The sequence below is a fragment of the Arvicanthis niloticus genome, chromosome 15, assembly GCF_011762505.2.
Source record: "Arvicanthis niloticus isolate mArvNil1 chromosome 15, mArvNil1.pat.X, whole genome shotgun sequence".
NCBI lineage: Eukaryota > Metazoa > Chordata > Mammalia > Rodentia > Muridae > Arvicanthis > Arvicanthis niloticus.
In genome coordinates, this window is record NC_047672.1 from 43,927,646 (window position 1) to 43,951,284 (window position 23,639).

A 23,639-nucleotide genomic window follows, 5' to 3' on the forward strand; every position below is an offset into this window, starting at 1 on the left:
TAGGAGAATACTGACACCATATCTTGCTTACTGGAAGACTAGAGGAACCTACTCTGCAGTCACAAAGGTAGTTCTCATATATTGTGCTTGTTGCACTTTTTCCCTACCTCTAAATAAAATGTAATTATGTAAAGCCATGTGTACATATTAAGGTAATCTGATGAAAAAGAAGCCATCAAAGGGATTAAGTAGAATGTCTTCTAAAACTCTCAACTGTTCAGAAGGAACTGAATGTCTTGGGAGGTGAGGTACCCACTATCAAGTGGAAGACTCATATCACAAGATAGGCTCTGAGCCCTGGTGGGATGTAAGAGGTAGTAGAAGCTATTTAAGTGTAGGCAATCTGGAATCAGTTAAGGCTGCCATTTATTCAGGGAATGACCATGAACAAGTTACTAAGCTATTTGAAAGATTTAGTTCCCTCACCTGAGTAACAGAGATAATAGTATGGAACATTTAACAGTAGTGTTACAGAAAATAAATGAGTGAAAAGGTTATACATACATTTCGGATAAAAATAACTGAAAAAAATTTAATTACCATAAATAATTTTGAAGAAACTGTCAAGAACTTGGTGGTGATTTAGTGGATCATCAATTACCCTCCCTATAATATGAGTTGAAGGGCTTATAGGAAGTATGTAATTCTTTGCCTATAAAGGTACTAGTGTGTGTGTGTGTGTGTGTGTGTGTGTGTGTGTGTGTACGTGCGTGCGAGTGTGCGCAGGTATGTTTGCTACAGGGTGAGGAAGTACAGTGTATATAAAAGATGTCTGGAGTACCCTTTATTTAGTATGTGTACCAAAGTTTTGTGGTTAATTCTGAACAGAAACCTTAGCTTGTGAAATGTAAACAGATGGAGTCTCCCTACAGTGCAATCACCAACCAGGTGAAGCTGATGGAAACCAAGTGACCCTAGGTGCTGTCTCTAATGGCAATCCTGACTGTCAATTTGACCAGGTTGAGAAGCACTTAGGCAGTTAATAAAGCACATCTCTGGGTATATTTGTGAGAGCATTCAGAGAGGATTAACTAAGAAGAGAAGGCCTAACCCTGAATGTGGGCAGCAATATCCCATAGTCTAGGGGCCCTGGTAAAATAAAGGTAGGAAAGAAGAGAGCTGAGCTGGTATATTCATTTCTCTGTCTGTTTCTCTCCCACTGCCACTCTCTTCTATTCTCTTACCTCCCAGGTCTCTCACTTGTGCTATTCATTTCCCTCTCTGGGTTGCCATGATGCAAGCTGCTCCATTCTGCTATGATTCTCCTCCTCGGATGAGCTAAAACTATTAGCCAAAATAAATTATCTTTCCCTTTAATAGCTCCATCAGGTTATTTTACATGATGGCAATAACTTTAATGCAGAAAATTCATACCAGAGAAGTGGGGTCATTGTTGTTATATTTGACAATGTGGTTCAGAGGCCTTTGAAACTGCTTTGTGGTAAAGAGTTGAACATGCTTGAAGAAGTAGGCTAGAGAAAGCCTAGAATGCTATAAGCAGAACTTAGTAGGCAATTCTGATGTACCTTCGTAAGATGAGAATACCCAGGAATGTCGTTACTAAAGGCTATGCTCATAGGAGTTGGACTAGAGACTATTTGTTATTAATGTCTAAATACTCTAAATGGAGCAGAGTTGAATTTAAAAGTGGTAGATTTAATAGTCTAGAGGAAGGCATTTCAAGGCCACCAATAATTCAGGTTATGGCATGGTTACTGCTTGCTGACTTTAGCCAAGTTTATAGTAATAACTGATTTTTTTTTTTTTTAAGGCACGGTGGAAAACTTTAGAAAAGCTTTTAGCTTACCCATAAAAAAACCATGTATAGTTCCAAGGCAAAGAGAGTATGGCAGGATCATTGAAAAGAAACTAAATACTTAGAATAAGAACAATAAGAAGGGTACTTTGAGGGAATCTTTTATGTCAACCCCATTTATCACAAGCTTGAAGCTATAAAAGTTTGAACTCATCTGGAAGATGTCTTTTGAGAAGTCTTCTCCCCATGCACAGAGCCACTAAGGGTAGAGCTGTCTCATGTTCGGTCATCTAGGCACTCGAGGTTGCTGCACTTGTGGTCCTAGAGAGCTTCTATGGAAGAAGACTTTGGAATCATCCACATTACGCTAATTTTGCAGATATGCAGAATGTAAGAATTATGATTCACGGAAGCTTCTATACTCAATTCTAAGAAAGGCCTGGGAGGCCAAGTACTATGTGTCAGGGTCCACTTCTGTTCAGGTAGCCTCTAAAGGGTAAAGAGTGGAGCCATGGCAATAAGCCAGAGGTCAGATGGAGAGGAGATCCTTGGAAGTTAGATTCTAAAAACTGAGAACATCTGAAAAGGAAATCTACAGGTCAGGAGCACGGTCAGTCTAAGAAGGACATCATGTTTGCTACAGGCAGAAAGGTAAAAGTGGCTGAACTGCCAAAGCCCTTGGGAATTCGTTTCATGCTACCATGTGATTCAGATATCAAACTTGGAGTTTCAATATTAAATATTTACCTAGGTTTTAATCTTGTACTGGTCCCATTGCTCATCTGTGTTTTCTTATTTAGACATCTTGAAATAGGAATGCTTACTTCTGGCCACTGAGAGTATGTTACTTAATTTTTTAAAATTTATTTTAAAGGATTTTAAGGGAAAATGTTTGTGTTGAGTCTCAGTGTAGACTCTGAACTTGAGCTTTTCAATAAAGCTAGACTATTAAGACTCTTGAAAACAGACTGTATTCTGTATTATAAATAGGACGTGAGAGTTGGGGTATTAGCCCGGTACTTTGCCTTACAAGCAAATGGAACAAAGTTTGATCCCCAGAACCCATGCAAACAAACAAAGTGCTGAGTGTGGCCACATCCACTTACATTCCCAATGCTGGAGGAGGAGAAACAAGTGGATTCGTAGAGCTTATTGGCCAGCCAGCTTAGCATACTTGACAAGCTCCAGGCCACTGAGACATTAGCACAAAACACAAAAACCAAACAACAAGCAAACAATGGAGATTATCCTTTAGCTTCCACACAAATGTGTACTCACACACACATGCACTCACATAGATGAGCACAGACACACACGGTTAAAAGAAAAAGATGGATATGAGCCTTTGGAAAACCAAACGTGACCACTATGATTTAAGAGCTATGTTTGAGTGTCCATAAGGAGTAAATTTATAATGGTTCATCTTGCTAGTTAGCTTTACTGGAGAAGTGCCTAGGAGACTGGATAAGTTCTCAGTGTCTTTGAGGATAGTTTCAGAGAAAATGGTAACACCATTTTCCATAGGCAACAAGACCAGAGAAAGAAAAGCACAAAGAAGGCTATACTGCACAGGCATCCTTTGCATTGCTCACCCTTTCCCTTCCTTCCTTCCTCCCTCTCCCCCTCCTTCCCTCCCTCATTCACTTCCTTTCCTCCCTTTCTTCTTTTCTCCCTTCCTCCCTTCTTCCCTCTTTCCCTTCTCCCTCCCTCCCTCTCTTTTTCCTGGATTTCATGCTTTCCCCACCATAATAGACTGAAACTTTGAACCAAAATCAGTAAATCCTGTCCATGTAGAGAGTAAAAGCATAATATACTACTCTCTTCTCTGTTTTTAAGATTAGAAAATTAAGTGAGGTTAAATCATTGAAATCCTCCCAAAGAAATTCTGTATTTCTGAAATGATAGGACAATTTCTCTTATGTTATCAGTATGCACAATATATATATATATATATATATATATATATATATATATATATATATTGAAATGCCACATTCTATTTCATAAATATAGGCAATTACCATGCAAACATTAAAGCAGCACTGAAGCTTTTCCACTTTTAGAATAATTATAACTGGCAGGAGTGTCAACTTGCTGTCAGATTCCCCCACAGCACTTTTGAGCTACGTTCTAGGAGCTTAATTATTTTTCAGGAGCTTAATTAATCATTTCAGCCCATTATCACAGAATTAAATGATAACACAATCAAAATAGCTAGTCGAAAACTGTACAGATTTTCTACCTGAATTTTAGGGCTCTTATTAGGGTAACTGGAAAAATTGGGACCTATCTCCTAGGCTTGAAGGGCCCCTAATAAGCTAATATTAATTACTCTAAGCATTTATAAATATATGATGTTCAAGTGTTATGGCAGTTTGACTTAGAGTGGCTTCCACAGCCTCATATATTTGATGCTTAGTCACCAGGGAGTAGAACTCTTTGATAGGATTAAAAGGATTAGTAGGTGTAGCTTTCTTGGAATTTGGCTTTGTGGAGGAAGGGTGTTACTTATCATTGGGGTGTGCTTTGAGGTTTCAAAAGCCTATATCCACAGTGCTCTGTGTACCCTTCACCCCACCCCCACTCTGTCTGTGCATCTCTAAGCTACTACTCCTGTGCCTGCCTGTGTGCTACTATAGTGACAATGTCCTTGTCCCTGTCATGATGATAGACTCTGAAACTGTAAGTAAGCCCCCAAGTAAATGTTTTCTTCGGTAGTACTTTGATCACCGTCTCTTCACAGCACTAGAACAGTAACTAAGACAAGTGTTTTGTAAAAATTATTAAGGAGTTTATTTCATTTGATCCTTATCCTAAAAGATAGGCCAGGCTTAGATTTTTATCTTTATTTGGAGGATGAGTTCAGAGGCACTGATCCCAGGGTTTTGTGGCTGGTAAATGACAGCCAGAAGTGGAACCCAAGTTTTCACTTCAGAATTCTGGGCTCTGTTACCCAAGAGTTCCTACAAATGAGCACTGTTTATGCTGACAGAATAGTTCTGTAGTTTGAGGGGGTATCCAATAAATATTAATAGATGACTTCAGTTTACTATAATTGAGAACAACTTTTATGACTAGTTTTTCATTTTAATCAGAGTTCAATCAACATTTTGGCTTAGCCTCAAAATATTGTATAAAGATTCATGCTTATAGCATTCTACATATAACTCCTAAGCCTCTGTAAATATTTCGCTGATTGGCCACTAGCATTGGAGTGGTTAAATACATCCTTATGCAAAAATGCCACTCTGGTCTACTCTTCAATTTCCCATTAAATAGAAACATAACATAGACTTAAGTAAAACCTCAGGAATGATATTAGATCACTTAGCTCTACCATATTTTTAATATCAATAACATAAATTAAAGTAGGTAACTCCATACATAGCTCTGTCTTTCTGTCTCTGTGTCTCTTTGTCTCTGTGTCTCTCTGTCACTGTCTCCCTGTTCCCCCCCCCCCTCTCTCTCTCCTCCATCCTCTTGCTATAGCTCTGCAACAACACAAGCAGGATTTCTTTGTCATTTGTACCAGGAGGTCTTCATCAGATCTTTCCCCAATACTTCCTGCCATGTAACATCAGATGTGAGCTGCAGGATTAATTTCTTAGAGGCTAAATGTGCTTACTATCAACAGACTGCAATGGCCCCACAGCTAACTACCTACCACAGAGCAGATAATTCAGAGAAGCCCTAAATATACATTCAGCTCATGAATAAAACATTCCAGAAATATCTTTTGTCTTGATTTGATTCTGTTAAAATCAACTTCAGAAAGAATATGTGAAAACTATGGAGCATTTACCAGCTCTGGACTGTGGAGCTGGAACAGGGAAGACCAATCCTTTCACTATGTGTAAGTCGTAAAGCGGTGCTCACAAATCAAAACATTGCATACTTTGGGGTTTCTCCTATTTTTCTCTAGCCAGTACTGATAACCTACATTTATCTGTAGAGACATGGATTGTCACATTAGTTGGTGTTTTTAATGAGTTTTGTGCATAAGGTTTATTTCCAGAATTCGCCTCAGACCAAACTAAAACTGATGTAAAATTCCTATCAAACTCTCAGGATCTCTACTTCAGTTAGTTTCAAACTTTCTGAACCTAGTTGCCCAAATCAAGTCTAGGGATTTATTTTATTACATTTACCCTGAAAACTAGTCCCCTCCCCCCAAGTTCCCTGGAGTGTAGGTTTTTGTTCCCCCTCAAAAATGAGGCTATAAATGCCTATAGATTGCACAGTCCCAACAGTCTGTTAGTTGCAATCCATTGTTTTATAACTGGGGATCCTGGGGACAGGGCATTGTGGTTAACAAACGCTTTCTCTTCCACCATAATGAGCTCCTAGGGGAACCAAAGACTCACTTTTGGCACGTGCGGATTAAATTCCACAGCTCTGTGAATGGCTTCTACTGCATTCATCTCTGCTGTGCTCAGTCCCCGCCGAGATGCAGCCTCAGGAGAAAATCTGAAAAGCAGAAAGACAAACATCATGCAGTTGGGACCACTGCTTGGGCAGCTACCCAGGGAGCAAGTATACATGAAGGGCCCTTAAGAGCACAGTGAGCCACGGGCACAAGCTCTCCAAACTTCCTCAACAGGGGACCTTTGAGTTACCCCTTCCACCAAGGCGAACAAAAACCCCAGCGGAAGCAGAAAACGTGCTTACATTGAATGGTGGCAGGAATTATATTCATCTGTCAACTCACTGTCTAAATAGCTAATCTAAATTTTCTGTAAGGTCCCTGCTTAGGTGGGAGCAGAGGGAGGACTGACAAGGGCAGACAGTGTAGGAAAAAGAGAATCCTAGGTTACAGAAGAACGCACTTGGTTCAAAACAGAACAGGGGAGAATTTTAAGGGAGGCTCCCAACCCAATGTCAGTGCTGCCATGGAGGCCAAGTGGCCACAGCTTTAGCAGCAGGCAAGCCTGTGTGGGCTGTGCCGGAGGGGAGTGTGCATGCCCCAACTGTGGGCAAGACACCTGCCCAAGGGAATGAAAAAAAGACCAGACCATGCAATCTCTTTCTCACCTCACACCCAGGGCTAACTCCAGAGCTGTGCTTGGCAGGCAGACACCACAGGGGAAGCTGTGGCAACCCTGGCCCTGCCCTCCCAAGCTGGAGTCGCTGTGTAGGGAGAAAAGATGTTGCAGTAGGTACTGGCGATCTACAGGATAAAAAAGAATGAAAGAAAATTACTCCAGTTTTGAAGTGCACACACACTTAACAGCAAACCTGTCTGACACTGCAGAGGCTCTCTGCCTTTAGATGCTGCAAAGGGGATGGACTGTCTCAGGGAAATGTATTTATGAACTCAAAAACAATGAGTCCGTCTGTTCTCTTTAACCTGCCCGGTCATCCCTTGGGTATATGTGGAATGTCTATGTGCCATAGTCACCTGCCTGAATAAAATGGGAAAATGTCCCATTGAGGTGTTATCCCAAAGTAAACAGACCAGGAGTGGCGCAAAGAATAGGAGAGAACCATCCCCACTGCACTGAAGGGCCCAGTAACAGACAGCAAAATGGAAGAGCGCGCGCGCTCACACACACACACACACACACACGACAGATTTTTTGGGGGGGTTAAATCCCAAGCAATCTTTTTGATTTTACTGTCTGACAATAAATAAATAAATAAATAAATAAATAAATAAATAAATAAATAGTAAGGGGAAGAAAAACTCAGCCCAGAGGAATGCAATGTAATTTAAATCCATGTTAGGAACCCACATACCCTTACAATAAGTGGGGGCAGACGCTTCCTCCTTCTAGTAGTGAAATAAAAGATCAGCAGCTTTGGGGAAATGCATGCTTTTAAGCAAGGTCAAAAGGACCTCAGGAAGCTTCTGGAGAAAACCCTCAAGAGCCGACAGCAGGTCTCTTTACATCTGGCCAGCACTGAGAGCACACAAGTGACTGCTCACTTACTTGTCCGAGACGGCTCTTGCTTTGAGTAGGGCCGCTGTATAGCAGATTGTTGCGGACTTTGGTAAGCTGATATCTGTCAGGGAAAGAAAGTAAGAACCCTTGTAAATCTGCAGTCAAAGGGATGATGCTCTGAAAACACAAGACTAAATCATGTAAGCCCAAGACAGGATCAGTTAAGAATATTTAAAGCTATTACATAAGAATCATAGGTCTTTCTTATAGTGGCAAAATGCTATTTGTCATTTTGTCAATAATTCATGTTTAAAATTCACCTGGCCCAGTCCTCAGAAATCATCTTCTATTTTAAAATATGTATTTTATACCTTGAATTTAAGTGGATATATATATATGTATGTATATATATATATATATGTATATATATATATATATGTGTGTGTGTGTGTGTGTGTGTGTGTGTGTGTGTGTATATATATATATATATATATATATATATATATATAGAGAGAGAGAGAGAGAGAGAGAGAGAGAGAGAGTTATTGCACAAATGCCTGTGATATAGATGTAAATGAGACCTTTTTGTCAGTTACAAAAATTACTCAGGAATTACATAAAATATTAATGCCAGCAAAAATTAATCTGAATTTAAAATACCCACAAAGCTAAATGAGGTATTCTTTAACAGTTAGGTTAATTTAAGACAAGTTACCTTCACATTAAAATTCAGAAATTCAAACACAGTCCTTTTCACAAAGTTAAGGTTGTAGAGACTCAGGGTCTCCTTGCTGAGTGTAAGCTGTAAGGGGTCCAGCGAGCAATCATTTTGAAAAATCTCCAAGATTTCTCATTCAAACTCATGATCAGTCCCCTTTTCATATTAAAGCTTAACCTGTCACCCAGAAAGGCAATTTTATAACATTTCTAGAAAATTCCAGGTGGAGGGGTGGAACAGCTGTGAGACACAGATAATCAGTTTTCTTGATGGTATAGACTACAACTAAAAGCCAAGGGACTGCAGGGTGTGGTCTCTGCGGGTGGTACATTATTTAAACTGGAAGTCCATTCTTTTCAAAATAGGGCAGTTGATATTTCTTTAGCACTTGTTACCCAAAATTTCACTCTGACAAGGAAATAATTTCTTTGTAAAAAGCAACCTTTATTTGGAAGGGGTATGTGTGGGGGTCAGTGGACAACTTGCAGGTGTCCATTGTCTCTCACTGAACCATGTATGTTCTGGGGAATCAAACTCCAGTAGCCTAACTTGGCAATAAGTACCGTTACTCACGGAACCATGTTGCCAGTCCCCAAAATATTTTCTTACTTCAAAATAAACTAGGGCTGGAGAGAAAGCTTGGTCACTAAAGGCAATTACAACTATGCTTTCTCCCCTAGGCCTCAAAATTCACCTTTAATGTCTGGAATGCCTATAAATCTCTTCACAGGACTGTTTGCAACTTTTAAAGGGACAACCCTATAGGAAAACTGTAAAAAAAAATCTCACAACTGATCAGTGTCAGCAGCACAAAGTCATTCCTTGAAAGAAAATTGTTTTGCCTTCTTGCCATGATGATAATGGACTGAACCTCTGAAAGTGTAAGCCAGCCCCAATTAAATATTTACCTTTGATGAGCTGCCTTGGTCATAGTGTCTCTTCACAGCAATGGAAACCCCAACTAAGAAGTTCCACCTGCAAGTTGTCCACTGACCCCCACACATACCCCTTCCAAATAAAGGTTGCTTTTTACAAAGAAATTATTTCCTTGTCAGAGTGAAATTTTGGGTAACAAGTGCTAAAGAAATATCAACTGCCCTATTTTGAGAAGGTGTGTACAAAGTTTTAAAGGTTGACAACAATGATAGAGGGAGGATTCTTCAGTTCAAACTGTGCGAAGCAGGTTCATCAGCAAATACACTGGTGAAGTCGGACACAACCACCCCCATGTTAACCAACCCTCCATGAGCCTCCAGGCAGATGGCCCTGTCCAACAAGATGTCCCCCACCTGTTCCCACTGTCTAGGTCACCAGAATAAGATGGTTCTATGTTACAGCCTTGCCTTTGAACTAATTGGCTTCTGTTGTAGGACAAGCAGATTTAACCTTTCTTAGATCTTTGCTAGGAACAATAACAACACAGAACTGAAAGGGACAAGGAACTTTGTAGACTAGGTCTCAGAAACTATATCCAAGCAAAATTTTATCACCATCACCAATATTACACTACCCATGCCATATAGACAATTGTTTATTTGTTTCAAGATAGGGTCTCATGTATCCTAGGCTGGCCTCAAAATCATTAAATAGCTGAGGATGACCTTGAAATCTTGATCTAGTATGCATTACTAATTTTAAAAGTATTTAACATGCAAAGATATGAAGAGTAGAAAATATCTAAACAACTTCCACAGGGTTTTGCCATCACTGTGGAAGATGGGCTGAATCTCACTGCTTTTCTCTCTTTCCATAGCTTGTTATAAAAAAAAAAAAAACCAAAATTTTAAAGGTTGACAAGGAGGGTTCTGTAGTTCAAAATGTGTGAGGCAGGTTCATCAGCAAATATACTGGTGGAGCCAGACACAGACAGACAGACAGACAGACAGACAGACAGACAGACAGACAAGCAGATAGGCCGCCAGACAGACAAAGGCATCTAGCACTGCCAGCCTGCACATCTAGCAGATGCGTGGTGCTCAACCTCCCAGTGAAAGCTGGAATGCACCTTTTGCACTGTAGCTGCTGCAGGGCATCACCCCATTAACATATTTTCCCTAATATCCAAATAATAGGCAGAAGCTGCTATTTGGGGCTCATTTTAGGAAACTAGAAGGAGTAAATTTAATTTCTTATAGGCCTCTTGCCTTCTATCCTACTGCACTGACTCCTCACCCTCTAGAGCACAGACCTGGCACACTGCTGCCTATTGTGATTTTTGCCAACTTTAGGAATACAGGAAAATGTGAAAACAGTAGAGATTTTTTAATTCCCCCAAAAGGTCATATTTTATAGAACCATAGAACCTAGAACAACAACAACAACAACAACAACACACACACACACACAAAACCCCATAAAACTGTAGCTGACATTGCTACAGTGATTTGAATAAACTTTGGCTTTGCCCATCTCACTACCTTACATACATTTACGTATGCACCTGTACTATCCAGATTCATGCAACACCACCACCCCACCAAGATAAAGAATTGTTCCATGGCACAGGGAATCCCCTCACTGGCCCTTTATGCTTGTTCCCACCCTGTCCTTCCTGCAGATGGTGGTTACAAGTCTGTTTCCTGGACTTGGGCTTGCCCTCTGATTTCATGCTTTGTCACTATAGAAAAGTATAAAATGACAAGATAAGCAGACTATGAAATTTGTCACAGAAAATGTTAATATGAGAAGCTGTGAGCAGAGAGTAACAAGTTAGTTTGCTTGCTCATACTGCCAGGAACTTTCATTCTTTGGAAGAGACCAAAATGTAACTGTATATAGAATATTTAGTTTGTTCTATGATGACAGACTAACTCTACAGTGGCTTTCTGCCTTTTAAAAGAAGCATTAAGCAATAATTACTATAAAATACTCATAGAAATTGGAATTTGGGTTGGGGTATAATTCAGCAGTAGATCATACAGTTAGCATACACAAGGTCTTAGGCTCAATCTAAACACACACACACACACAGGGGTGGTGTGATATTATAATTAAAAAGTAAGACGAGAACACTTCTCTTACCAGTATGGTCTTCCTCACATTTTTATTGACCTTCGATCACTTGTCACAGTCTTTACTTTCTCTCTAAGAAATCCACTAGTCTTGCTTTTTATGACAAGACAGGATCAAATTATCTCTCAAGTCAGTCCTACAAACATTGAAGAAATTAAAATGTCCCTTTCTGCGTTTCCCAGGGTAAAGGTCCCTAGTACCTGAAATGACGAGCCTGCAGAACTTCTCACCTAGTTGTGTTCCTGAGCAATGTGTGGTTTAAAGTGAGACATGGGAAGGCAGCAAGCCTCACAGTATCCCACACCTGCCCATGAGGAGCACTAGGGACATGTGTGTTCACGGAGCCACCACCACTATCATCCCACTGAACACCAGCCAAAGCCACCACTGAGCACCTGAGATCTCATTTGTTCCAATAATGGTGTGTTCCACCAAATAAATCCCCAGGGGCTCTTCAAATTTATTTCAGCCAAAATTTGATTTTCTTCCCTCTTCCACAGAGGCCATGAAAATGTTCTAAAAGCTAGAAAACATCCAGGCAGGATTCCACATGTGACTCCATTCTATTCTGGATCTTACTAATTCTGTAGCGTTAATTTCACTGCTTTCCCCATGGCAATCCTGCTTGTTAGTCATCTTCTGATTCAAGCTGGAACCCATAAGTTACTCTATCTGTGCACTTCGTAAGTACACCTTTCTCTGCATATCACTACCTCCATCACTGGTACTGCAAATAGTTATTGAGAGCTTGCTAAGGAGAAGGCCTTGGTATTTATTATTTCATCTTCCAGGAACACTATCTATTAGAAGTTGTTTTAAAAATGGAATAAAGAAATAATGCCAATATCACAGCTGGAATAAATGCAAATCATCTTACATGATTTGTAACAGTACCATCTTGTCTCTAATTTTAAAATATTGGCAGAGGGATATAGGGTGCACGCTTATAATCTTTGCACCTTTGAGGCTGAAGTAGAAGGATTGTGAGTTTCAGGTCATCCTGGCTACACAGGAAAATCTTGTGGAAAAAAATATCGGCAACAACAAAAATTGACAATGGCAATACCAAGAAGAAAATCTGGGACCATGCTTCTAGAGATCATTATTTGCAACTGGCTAGAGTGATATATAATACACACACATACACACACACACACACATACACACACACACACACACATACACACACACAAAATGTTACTCCATGTTAACTATAATAACAACATTTAAAACATGAGCAAATGTTTTGTTTCAAGATATAATCAGGTCTATGGCATCCCTCCAATTCAGAAACATGAAAGAAACTGGCCACTTAAACTAATAAGATAAACATTTAAAAACTATTGTATATACTATAAATATTTTCACAGCCACTATCTCATCTGTGTTTATTTGCTACAAATTCTCCAGTATATACATCCTGGAATTTCAGTCACCTCTATCTCTGCTCAATGCTCATAAAACACGTAATTATGATTTCTAGAATTTTGCTGGGATTTATTTATTTGCTGTACTTCTTAGAAAAGGACCAAAAAGTATTATAGGACATAGAAAACAGAACAAGCAGTTGTGATTTCCTACTAACATTTAATGCAATACTTTCTTCTCCAAAGAGTACTGATATGAAACAAAGGCGAAGACATAGATAACAGCCTAGCACTTCTATGCTTGTTCTGCCCATGTATTTCTCTTTACATGTTAAAATAAATGTAGGTCCAGACAGGCAGAGTGGCACCCACATCCCTGTGGAAAGCAGAGACAGGAGGATTTCAAGGCCAAGACAAGCCTGAACTATACAGTTAAACCCCAACCAAGAGAGATAAGTAAAGAAAAGGGAGGAAAGGAGGTGGTAGGACAGGCAGGCAGGATAAGAAAAACTCATGAGAGTTACCAATAAAATATTGGTAAAATTTGTATTATAGCACATGTCTTTGTAACTATCCCCAAACTACCAGTTGTGATATCTGATTTTATTCTCCCTCTCACATTATCTTATACTTTATCCCCTGTTTTGCGTAGACCATTAACTTTACACATTCAAATACCCAGACTTTTTCTTCCCTTAGGTCGTCACTACCCTAAATACCAGCACACTGGTATGTGCCTTACTTGTAGGCATATAGTTATTTGTCATCTGATATTATCATTCTTTTTCTGTGTATGTGTGTGTAGTATGTGTGTGTAATGTGTGTGTGCATGATATATTCGCATGTACCATGGGCATCCACAGGGGCCAAAGGGAGACCTTGTGAGTACTGTTTCATCATGTATACCTAATTCCTTTCAGATGGGACCTCTTACCAAATCTGGAGCTTTAGTGGCCATCAAGTGCCATTGATCTTTCTGCCTAGCCATCTATATCACTGTCTGGCTTTTTAACATAGGTGCTGGAATCCAAACACAAGGTCTTATGTTCTAAAAAGCAAGGGCTCTTACTTTCTGAGTCATGTCTGTAGCCCTGCCATTCTGATCTTTTCATATGCTTTGTTTGTATTTCCTTTGCATTTCCATTGGGAGTAACTATAATTTCATCATTAAGAGACACCCATACTTTCTATATTTTCCTGTAAAATTCTTTTTCATGTGCCCTACCCTAAATCCATCAACATCGGGTCAGTTACCTTCAATGAATCTCCATTTTCGAGTCCACATTTATCTTTCCTCTGAATTAAAGAAAAAGCCTGTGGGTTTGGCTTTTTGCTATTGTTTCTTTTAAATTCAAGGGACATTTCTATGCCTGATGCTCCTTTCTTTAACTTATGATTAAGCATCTTCATTTAAGAACTGGCCTTTTGATTAAGTAGAATATCAGTCCTGTGTTTTGACTACTTTAGCAGTAACTAGACTGCCAGCAAGACACCAGTGTATCAGATGGTTTGATTAGCAAACAGAACTCACAGAACTTTCCATGCATTCACAGAATGCATTTCATTGTCACAGGTCAGTCAGCCTTTGAGGTGTTTTACCTGTTCTCTCCTGACCCCTTTGTTTATCCGTATGTTGTCATACAGTCTAGCAAAACCATGTAGGTATTGATAGACTCTGTGACCAAGCAGCCTCCCTGTGTCTTAGGTACACTGCCTGAAGGAGTACCTATGGTTGCAACTGTCTTTATAGACAGCTTGCTATGGTTGGGAGATCATCAGAGAACAAATGTCCAGTAGCTTACAATAGGAAGATTTGTCCACCTGGAAGACATTAGAGACTATCCACACTGGGGCTGCCACTTTGCCTAACAAGAAACACAAATCCCACATCCAAGAGACAACAATTGATGTTTACAAAGGCCCCCAAATGTCCCTGGGGATCAAATGGTGCTCAACTGTAGTATCAGAAAGCCACTTACTCTTATTAGATGATTTCACTCTCAGGTCTGAGAACTTCGGAAAAATGTTCATTTCCTGTCTTAGTTTTGGTTTTATTGCTATAAAGAGACACCATGACTATAGCAACTCTTATGAAGAAAAATATTTAATTGTGGCTGCTTTATAATTTCAGAAGTCCATTACCATCATGGCAGAACATGGTGATGTTCAGGCAGACATGATGAAGGTACAGGAGCTCAGTGTTCTGCATCTTGATCCATATGCAGCAGAACTAGACTGTATGCCACACAGGGTGGAGCTTGAGCATAAAAACCTCATAGCCCACCCCCACAATGACATACTTCCTCCAACAAGGCCACATATTTTAATGGTGCCACACCCTATGAGCCAAGCATTGAAACACATGAATTTATATGATCCATTCCTATTCGACCAACCTTAAGTAAAGCAGGGGCAGAGTTGTGTGCCCAATATTCTACTTGTTAAACAATGAGGGCAGATGGAAGTTTCCTTTGAAATTGCCTCCACATCTTTCAGAGGCCTTTTGAACAAAATCCCAGCCTGACTTAAAGCTTTTCAGATCTGTTTCCTATGCATTTCACTGCATGTGTCTTCTACCATTTGCTGTGCCCCTCGTCCATCCCTCTGCAATATGACAAATTAGAATTATCATACAAGGTATACTGGCCATGCCTCCCCCACCCCACTTCCATTTGTTCTCTATTATACAAGTGCATTCAATGTTCACATCAGTTCAGATACCACCTCCTCCAAGAATGATCTCACTTCTCCTTGCTGGAAGAAGTAACACATCTATCTTAGATTAAAAGCTACTATCATAGTCCTTATCTCTGCCAGTGTTTCTTCCTATATTTACTTCAACTGGTATTCTATAGAAAGGAAATGCTGTATATCTTGAATTCTTTGTAACCATAACACAAAGCAATGTCTGAAATATACTTGGTAGTCAGTATCTACTAAATAAAATCTAAATTAATGTATCCATATCTCAAATTTCTTGATACTAGTATCATTTGATAACAATATCCACAACTAATTTATCTCCCAAAAGACAAAAGTAATCAGTGTTGATTGGAGTTTTAGAAGGAAACCATGAGTGAATTATTTCTCAAGCTGTGTTTCTTGCAATCATCTTTGCCTCTAGTGTTCCAACAGGAGGTATGGCAACTTGCTAGTACTGTCATCAGGATGCCGGATTGAAATAACAGTGGAAAGCAAATGGGCACGGTGGAGACAAGGATGAAGCAAAGATGAATCTTCCTCTTGAAACAAGGAAGGCTAACTGCACCTCTTCTGACTCCTCCTAGACCCTTTACTGGAACACTGCTAAAGGAAGGTCATTTTAGGGGGAATGACTTGAATTTTCCAAAGTTATAAAGGGCTCTTAAGAACAAAAATCCAATGCAATAACCTTGAAGAAGAATTCATGTAACAAAACTCCAGATAGATAAAACAATTTAAGAGGCCAATCTCTTTGATCTCATTTTCTTTTGTTCATCTACCAACGATAATGATCAAGATGTGGTTTAACAGAACATTACTGTGCTTATGCATGAGACAGATCAAGCAGGGGTCAAGTCTCATATCTGTGGTTCTAAAAAGCTTTGAAGGGTAGAATCTTGCAGATAAATAAACCCCAAGCTACCTCACAAATGACACTACCCCATAATGGCATTTCCATTTCTGATTCATTCACTAACAACAGATGTTCCAAATGACTACTCCATTATACAGGGGCCCAAGAAAAACAGGACACAGAGCTTGTTCTCAAAGACATTATTTCTCTACACAGCTTGTGGTATGTCTAAAATAAATGCACCATGTACTGATTTACCTTCATCAAATATATCATTTATGTTGTGTGTGTGTGTATACTCACACACATATATGTATTTTATAACATCTTTCTATTCTAGAGTATAAACAAACTTACAAAGAATAGGTCACATTAAGCCCTGAATCAAGATGTACCTAAAATATTTTCTATATAATATGTTTTAATACATTCTTGATGAAATAATTTAAAACAGTTATCCTAATCACTCTCTGCAATCCAGTATCAACTACAGGTTGAACATCTATGCTCCAAAGTCCAAAACTTTTAAGCACAATTCAAAAACTTTGGATTTTAGAAATTTTCTGATTAGGAACACTCAATTATGCAAAAATTATAAACTCTGAAATAGAAGCCTCCAAACATAAAACACATCTGGCCCCAAGCATTGCAGACATAGTATCCCATGTCCCTCTTCTTGTTTGGGCAACAAACTGGCATTACCTCTATCAGACACACTTGAAATTCACATTAACCCAACAACGGCAGTACACACAGATTCTCCTGCAACCATGAACCAAACAAACAGAAATAAGAAAATGAAAGAACAAAGACAGCTGCGTGTCTCACTTTCACAACTGTTTGTGGACTGTGAAACGCTATGAGTGCCCTGTTGTATGATGCTCTCACATTTGTGGATGTACTCGAGAAACATTCTACACTTACTCCTAGTCATGATATGAGGGAAACAACAGCAATATAGAAACCTACCCTTAAACTCTGGTGTTAGTTTCAGGCAGTGTGAGGTCTTTTTGCCCCACCTCCAAGAAAGCTAATCCAAGGTCCCCTTTCAACCAAAGAGGAAAATTCACTGAGGAAATAAAAAGGATTGATACACAAAAACCTCAAAAAAATGTGCCGTCTGGGATTTCAATGATTCAATCGGGAAATTCTACATGGCCTTAGTAATTTTGAGCAGGGGGAAGAGCAAGGAACATGCATTCAGCTACACCCAGAAAAATTCATCTTATGCTGCAAAGCCAAACACCAGATGTGATTTGCAACTTTTGGACTGGATTACCCCAGAAGTTCTGTCAAAGGGCCCTTCTGTGGCTGGTGCTTTGGAGCCAAACACGGCAGTTTCAGTGATGGTAATGGCTGCCTGGGGAGGAATGTTACCTTGGTAAATTATGATAACTGGGCATTAAGGATTACCAAAGCCAACATAAATTTAGGGGGTTTGCAAGTGTGCCAACTATGTGCATTACAGATGTATGCACTTATGAACAGTCTTCTCCATCATCAGAGACAGAAGTTCCTCATGCATGCAGTCCTTGTTGAAATGACATCCATTATCAGAACCCACGCTTACTACAAACATATCCCATCATCTGACAGTCTATCATTCGTGATCTCAAAGGCCTTGACTTCTTGGCAGCTGACCTCTGGTGTCCAAATCAGGAGGGCACCTAGTCCAAAGCTTGGCCAAGCTTCACACTGATTTGTGCTTCTGAGCCTGAAGCCGCAGCTCCTCGTATCAGTGGTGATGGTTATTTTCTTGTCTGGAGAACTGACTGCTTCATTGGTCCATCTTCTACACTAAAGTTCTCTTTAATCACATGCCTAACATATTTGGTCATTTCCATAGCAGCTGGTCCAGGAAATGGAGCTGGACTAGGTTTAGAATCACTAAAAGGGACTGACAACCCTTCAAACCTTCATTTGCTAAAGCACCCTAATATTGTGAGAACATTTTAGGAGTTGATATGACTACAGTATCAAAAGTTGCATTACTGCTTGGTTGAAATGCACCATTTTAAAGGTCTGAATAATCTGATGATGATGAATATGGATCTTACTCACTGGTCCTTCTGACTCCTCAAATACCTTCTGTTCCTGTTTCTTCAAAGGCAAACAGATAACAGACTAAGGATAAACACAAGGTGCCCAGCATCCATTTCACAGAAACTAGTGTGAACTGGTTACAAAGGCTTGGATAATGAACAATCTGACTATGAAAGGACCAGTACAAAGCTTGTTAGCGGAAGTCTCAACACAGAAAGAGTTCTTTATAGCTTCTGTTTTCAATCTATTGAAATGAAAGTATTCCTTACATTAGAATCATGCACTGTTTTGGAGTATTCTCTCTGTAGATTTACCAGCTGACAGGTAGCATTGCAATTTACCATGGGTTCAATGTTACCAGTAAATTGTCTTGATGTAATTGTTACGTTTATACATTTGTGACCAAAAAAACAAAACAAACAAACAAACAAAAAAAAAACAGTTCCTTATAGGAAATTTTATGTCTCTAAATTTAGAGCCACCAGTAGAAAGTTAGTTAATAGTGTAAATATCCAAGAGAGCTTGGGTCTGTTTCTCTGTCTGAGCACATGGCTACAGGGCTGGAGGAGCCCTGCTATACTTTGAATGGGAACTTAAGTCTCTAGCTAGCATTGCTCAGGGGAGGCTTCAGAGCCTTTAGCACATGGGACATACCTGCTAGACATAGGCCACCAGAGGTAGGATTTTGATAGTGAGAGCCCAGCCCCATTGTCAGTCCACACTCTCTCCTTGGCTCCCCAGAGGTAAGAAGTGGAAGCAGTGAACATGTACCTCCATGGACCACGCAGCTGCTCCGTCCCCTCATGGTAGACTGAAGCTGTGCGCCAAAATACATTTTTCTCTCTTAAGCTGTTTCTGTCAAATATTTTTCTCATACCAAAGAGAAAAAGCAATAAACACTGAATCCAAAGGAATGCTTTGTCTTTGTATCAGGACTAAAAATTCAATGTTTCTGTTTACAGCTTTCCCAACATTTTGAGAAGTAATTTCAGGTAAACCTAAGAAATTCTGTTTTTATAATCAAATACTTCTATATATGTTCTATTATCTCTATGATTAATTTCCATAATAGGTCACACACTGGCTTTGTGGGGAAACAGGACTGGCTCTTATCCTCATATTTCAGCTGACATTTAATACATAGCTTTCTATTTATATAAGATTAACCAAGGCTAGAAAAACTGAGGACAGCAAGCAAGGCTCTGCAAACCAGCTAAAGTTTCTCCACTTCTCCTCTGTGCTCCAGAGTTCTCAATACCAGGCATGATTGACACTTCCCTAACCAATCACCTGCTGTGTTATCTTAAGAAAGTTGCTGAACTTCCTAAGCCTTTATTCCATTTCTGCAGAAGGAATGGAGGCTTAGAAGGTTAAGTCCTCCACCATTGATGCTTTCTGAAATCCTAGGGATTATTAACTAAAACAGCAGATATAAATTCGTCTAAGTGTACTGTGTATCCACCACAGGCACATAGTATACTGTGTATCCACCACAGGCACATAGTATACTGTGTATCCAGCACAGGCACATTCATTGGTGTGCTGAGAGCCTGTTAAAATTGAAATGTGCACATTATAATGAATCAGATATATGGATTATTTTCCTCTCTACCAACTTAAGCTTTAAAACTAAAGTTTTTAACCTTTAGTCTCAAGATAGACTATAAATTTTCTTGAAAGTAGATCCAAAGATTGTAGTAGTTTTTATAATGCTTTTAAAAGAAGTTTCTGATGACCTCATAACAGTGAAAATATTCTATATATAACAAATACATGGATGGAAAAATGTGATAAATCTAAAATCAAATTAATGCTACACATCAAACCCTTTTCATGACAAAATTAATAGTTTGATTGAAAATAGAAAGCCATAGTTTGAAGATAGTATCAGAAAGGCAAGCACATTTAGATATACCTGTTTCCTAAGGAATGATTACAAGGCAAGTTAGCATCATGGGCACTCTGCACGATGGTCCCACCCGACACATTTCATGTCTTTGTATGAAAAGCTGAGTCCATCAATGCAGCAAGACTCACATTTATGAAAAACACATGAGCTTTACAGTTAACCCTACATGGATCTGAATCCCAGCTCTGCAGCTGTCTAGGAAGGCGTGAGTTTGCAAGTTATGGAAATTCCTAACACCTCAGTTTGTACATCTGCTGAAATGGAGTAGCCATCTCCTTACAGAGATGCTGTGAGGGTATAGCTAATGTGTATAACATGTTTGAAGAATGGTATTGATCTTTTTAAAGTTCCAAATACTACTAAAAGCAGATAGCAGTGAGTAATGGTGAAGAAGGTAGGCCTGGAGTAGACACCATGGCTTTTATCACCAACTTTCTCTTTCTTAGAACGTTCATATCATGTAAACAATGACTGTCCACAGCTGATCTCTTTTCTCTTATATCTACATGGCTTTGCTTTGACACCACCAACAAGACACTTCTTAGACACAGCACAACACTAAATGAAGCTAACAATAGTGCCTACCAAATATGTAGTCATATGTGAAAGCTAAAACAATATCTGGCACCAACATATTATAAGAACCCAATGTGTTAGCTGTTGCTGCTACTATTACTTTATCGACTGTGAGAAGGGCATTATGGTGGTAAAGAAACTGAAAACTGAAGCAAATGAAACCCCTCACAAATGACAATTAGGATTTTAGACAAATGTGTAGAGTGACAAAGCATGAGATGTTAGCTCAATGACAAAATCAAAATTGGAGTGTAGATCACAAGGAATTAATCTATCTGAAATCCTAGAAAAGGCAGTTTTCACAGGATCTGTTGGAAGAGGAGTTTTCAAATTCAAAACTTTTAAAGTCAAATTTTATTTTTTTTTATCATAGTAAAGAATTATGAGGCAAGTGGGAATATATTTTGTCTTCCTCTTCTTCCCAAATCATGTTATTTCTCAGTACACACACCCTCAGCCTCCATTCTTGCCATTTTTCTAAATCCATTTTACAAAAGTCAGAAAAGCATCCCTAATCCCTTCATATCACTTCCCAGAACATGACTTATAAAACTTAGCCATTTAACAAACAATAAAGGGCTGCTGTGCCCATAAACCATCCCAGAAACAGCCACCCAACCAGAACATTCCAACTTGGAGAGATAACATAATCCTGTTGTTTTGGGTGTGACTCTATGAGAGGGATGAAGGGCTGTGATTCAAAATGCTGTCTCTAGCAACTTAGATAAGCAGGGCTGAAGCTGAACCAAGGCAAACACAGGGTGCCCATCAGCTGTCTACTCCAGGAGCGCCAGAGCACTCACTTCCTTGTGCAGGGCCAGATAAAGGGCTAGAAGCTCAACCAAGATCCTTCAAGAAAAGCATCAAGGATGAACTTCAAAGAACCATACCATGTGATGGGATAAAGAGAGGGAGACATGTTCTTCCAGTCCTAAGTGGCTGCAGCTCACCCCCAAGAACAGTAACTTCAGCAGCCAGTTCATTCGATTTCTACTGTAAGTGATACAAGCACAAGCCAAGTCAGCACCAAAACTCCCCACAGAGTTCAGTGGGCGTTAGGTCAGCTGCACTCTATTGACAACTGCTGAACTCAAAGCCTCTAATGAGGCAGTTCAGCAACACTATGTGTCCTGCCACCAGTGAGACTCTTTTTCCATGAATAATGAACAAGAACATCATTTCTGTTGCCAGGTACACAACATAAACAAAGCTCAACATGGGCCTTGATAGGATGAGCTTGTCCATTTGAAATAAAGGAATTTTTCAAAGTGCAAGCCAAGTTTTAGTGGAGGGTGGGACAGGCTGTTGTAACAAGTAATGCGAACATATGTTATCAGAATTTAATAAATCAGTTTTTGATTGTTCAGGAATGGAGACTGTGCAATGGGATACGTTGAGACAATGAACAAGTCCAAGTGAGTTCATTTCTTTACTTGGCAATCAGTTTTATAACACAAGGCTGATGATTTCTGTAATGAACTGAGATCTTCATGAAAGGAGTCTTGAGACTTGTGATCTCAAAGGCTTTTTAAGTTAAAGCCTTACTTCTTAAGGCTTAGTGGGCTAAGGAGAGATCAGCACTGATGACAAGAACAAGAACCTTGCATTGGGCAAAATGCACTGCCAGGTAGGGCCATGGTGTAGGACTACCCTGTTTGGGACTAAAGGACACTCACTATATGAACATTGTGCCCACAGTAATGTATGGCTTACATCTCTAAGCTTCAACTGAACAGTGAGATTCTAGGGAATAAACATAGAATAAAAATGAGTTGATGTGAAGGCCAAACACTCTTCAGTTTGTTTACTTAAAAGTATTCCGGAAATACTTAAATTCAGCTCCATACTAAGTAGTGTATATCTTGTTACACAGGGTATGCATGTCTATACAGGTAAACTGATGCCGTCTCTGGCTAAAGGCTTTTAGTTTCCATCAATCTGAACAAGACTTTGAGAAAAAAACAAACAAACAAAAACAGGCGCACAATAGCTCAGTTTCCTTAATAAGAAAGGATAACACCACCACCACTTAGAGAGGATTTATGTCAAAAATAAAATCCAAATGATATAGTTTGTTCTCTATGTTAAAAGAATTCCAGAAAAATCTATGACCTGAGTAATACTTAAATGGACTAATGAAGCTTACTAAAGAAAGAATATTTTACAATGCAAAAAGATTATTATATAGTAACCATGCCATAATATCAAATCTATAAACACATTCTATGAAATTATTGAAATAAGTTAGGAGAGTGTGGAGTTTTATAGAGTCTAAGGATAGCAGGAAATTATGTATATAATTTTGTACTATTAATCAAATACTAAATTCATAGATAGAGACAGAATTGTCTCTAGACTGTACCAGTTTATTTACCTGTCTCATTGGTAACAGGTAAAGTAGAAAATACTTATGAGGAAGTGAGTACCTGGGTGAAGGGCCTTCAAAGACACCACATAAAGAAACGGGGGTAGTCTCTTATTAAGGAAGACACACAGGAAAGGGAACAGAACTTGTTCTCCAAATATTTGCTGCAGTGGCACCTGTGCCAAGGCACAGGTTGCGCTATATTGTCATTCTATATTGGTCTAGAACATCAACAAGGTGACCACAGTGAACCTGCACGGTATCATGGGAAGACTTGGTGTTGCTCAATCCAGCACGGGGTGTCTTTTGATCAGGAGGGAATCAAGCAGAGACACACAGCTGCCTGGCTGGGAGAGTATGAGCAGGGTGTGCCTAGTTCAGGTAAGAGGGAACACAAGCTAATAATGTTTCTGTCTGGGTAAGCACTAGACTGAGGGTGCTGGAGAATAACCATC

At 39.4% G+C, this 23,639-nt stretch overlaps 1 protein-coding gene across 3 annotated transcripts in view; it reads right to left on the reverse strand.

Moving 5' to 3' along the window:
* St7 (suppression of tumorigenicity 7) overlaps window positions 1-23,639 on the reverse strand; it is a 252,673-nt gene that overhangs the window by 32,693 nt on the left and 196,341 nt on the right. For all 3 annotated transcript variants that reach the window (XM_034519092.2, XM_034519093.2, XM_034519094.2), the window contains 2 exons: window positions 7,687-7,759; window positions 6,121-6,223 (listed from right to left, as the gene is read on the reverse strand). In XM_034519092.2, coding sequence (XP_034374983.1) covers window positions 6,121-6,223; window positions 7,687-7,759 — 176 coding nt within the window. The remainder of the gene's footprint in view (window positions 1-6,120; window positions 6,224-7,686; window positions 7,760-23,639) is intronic.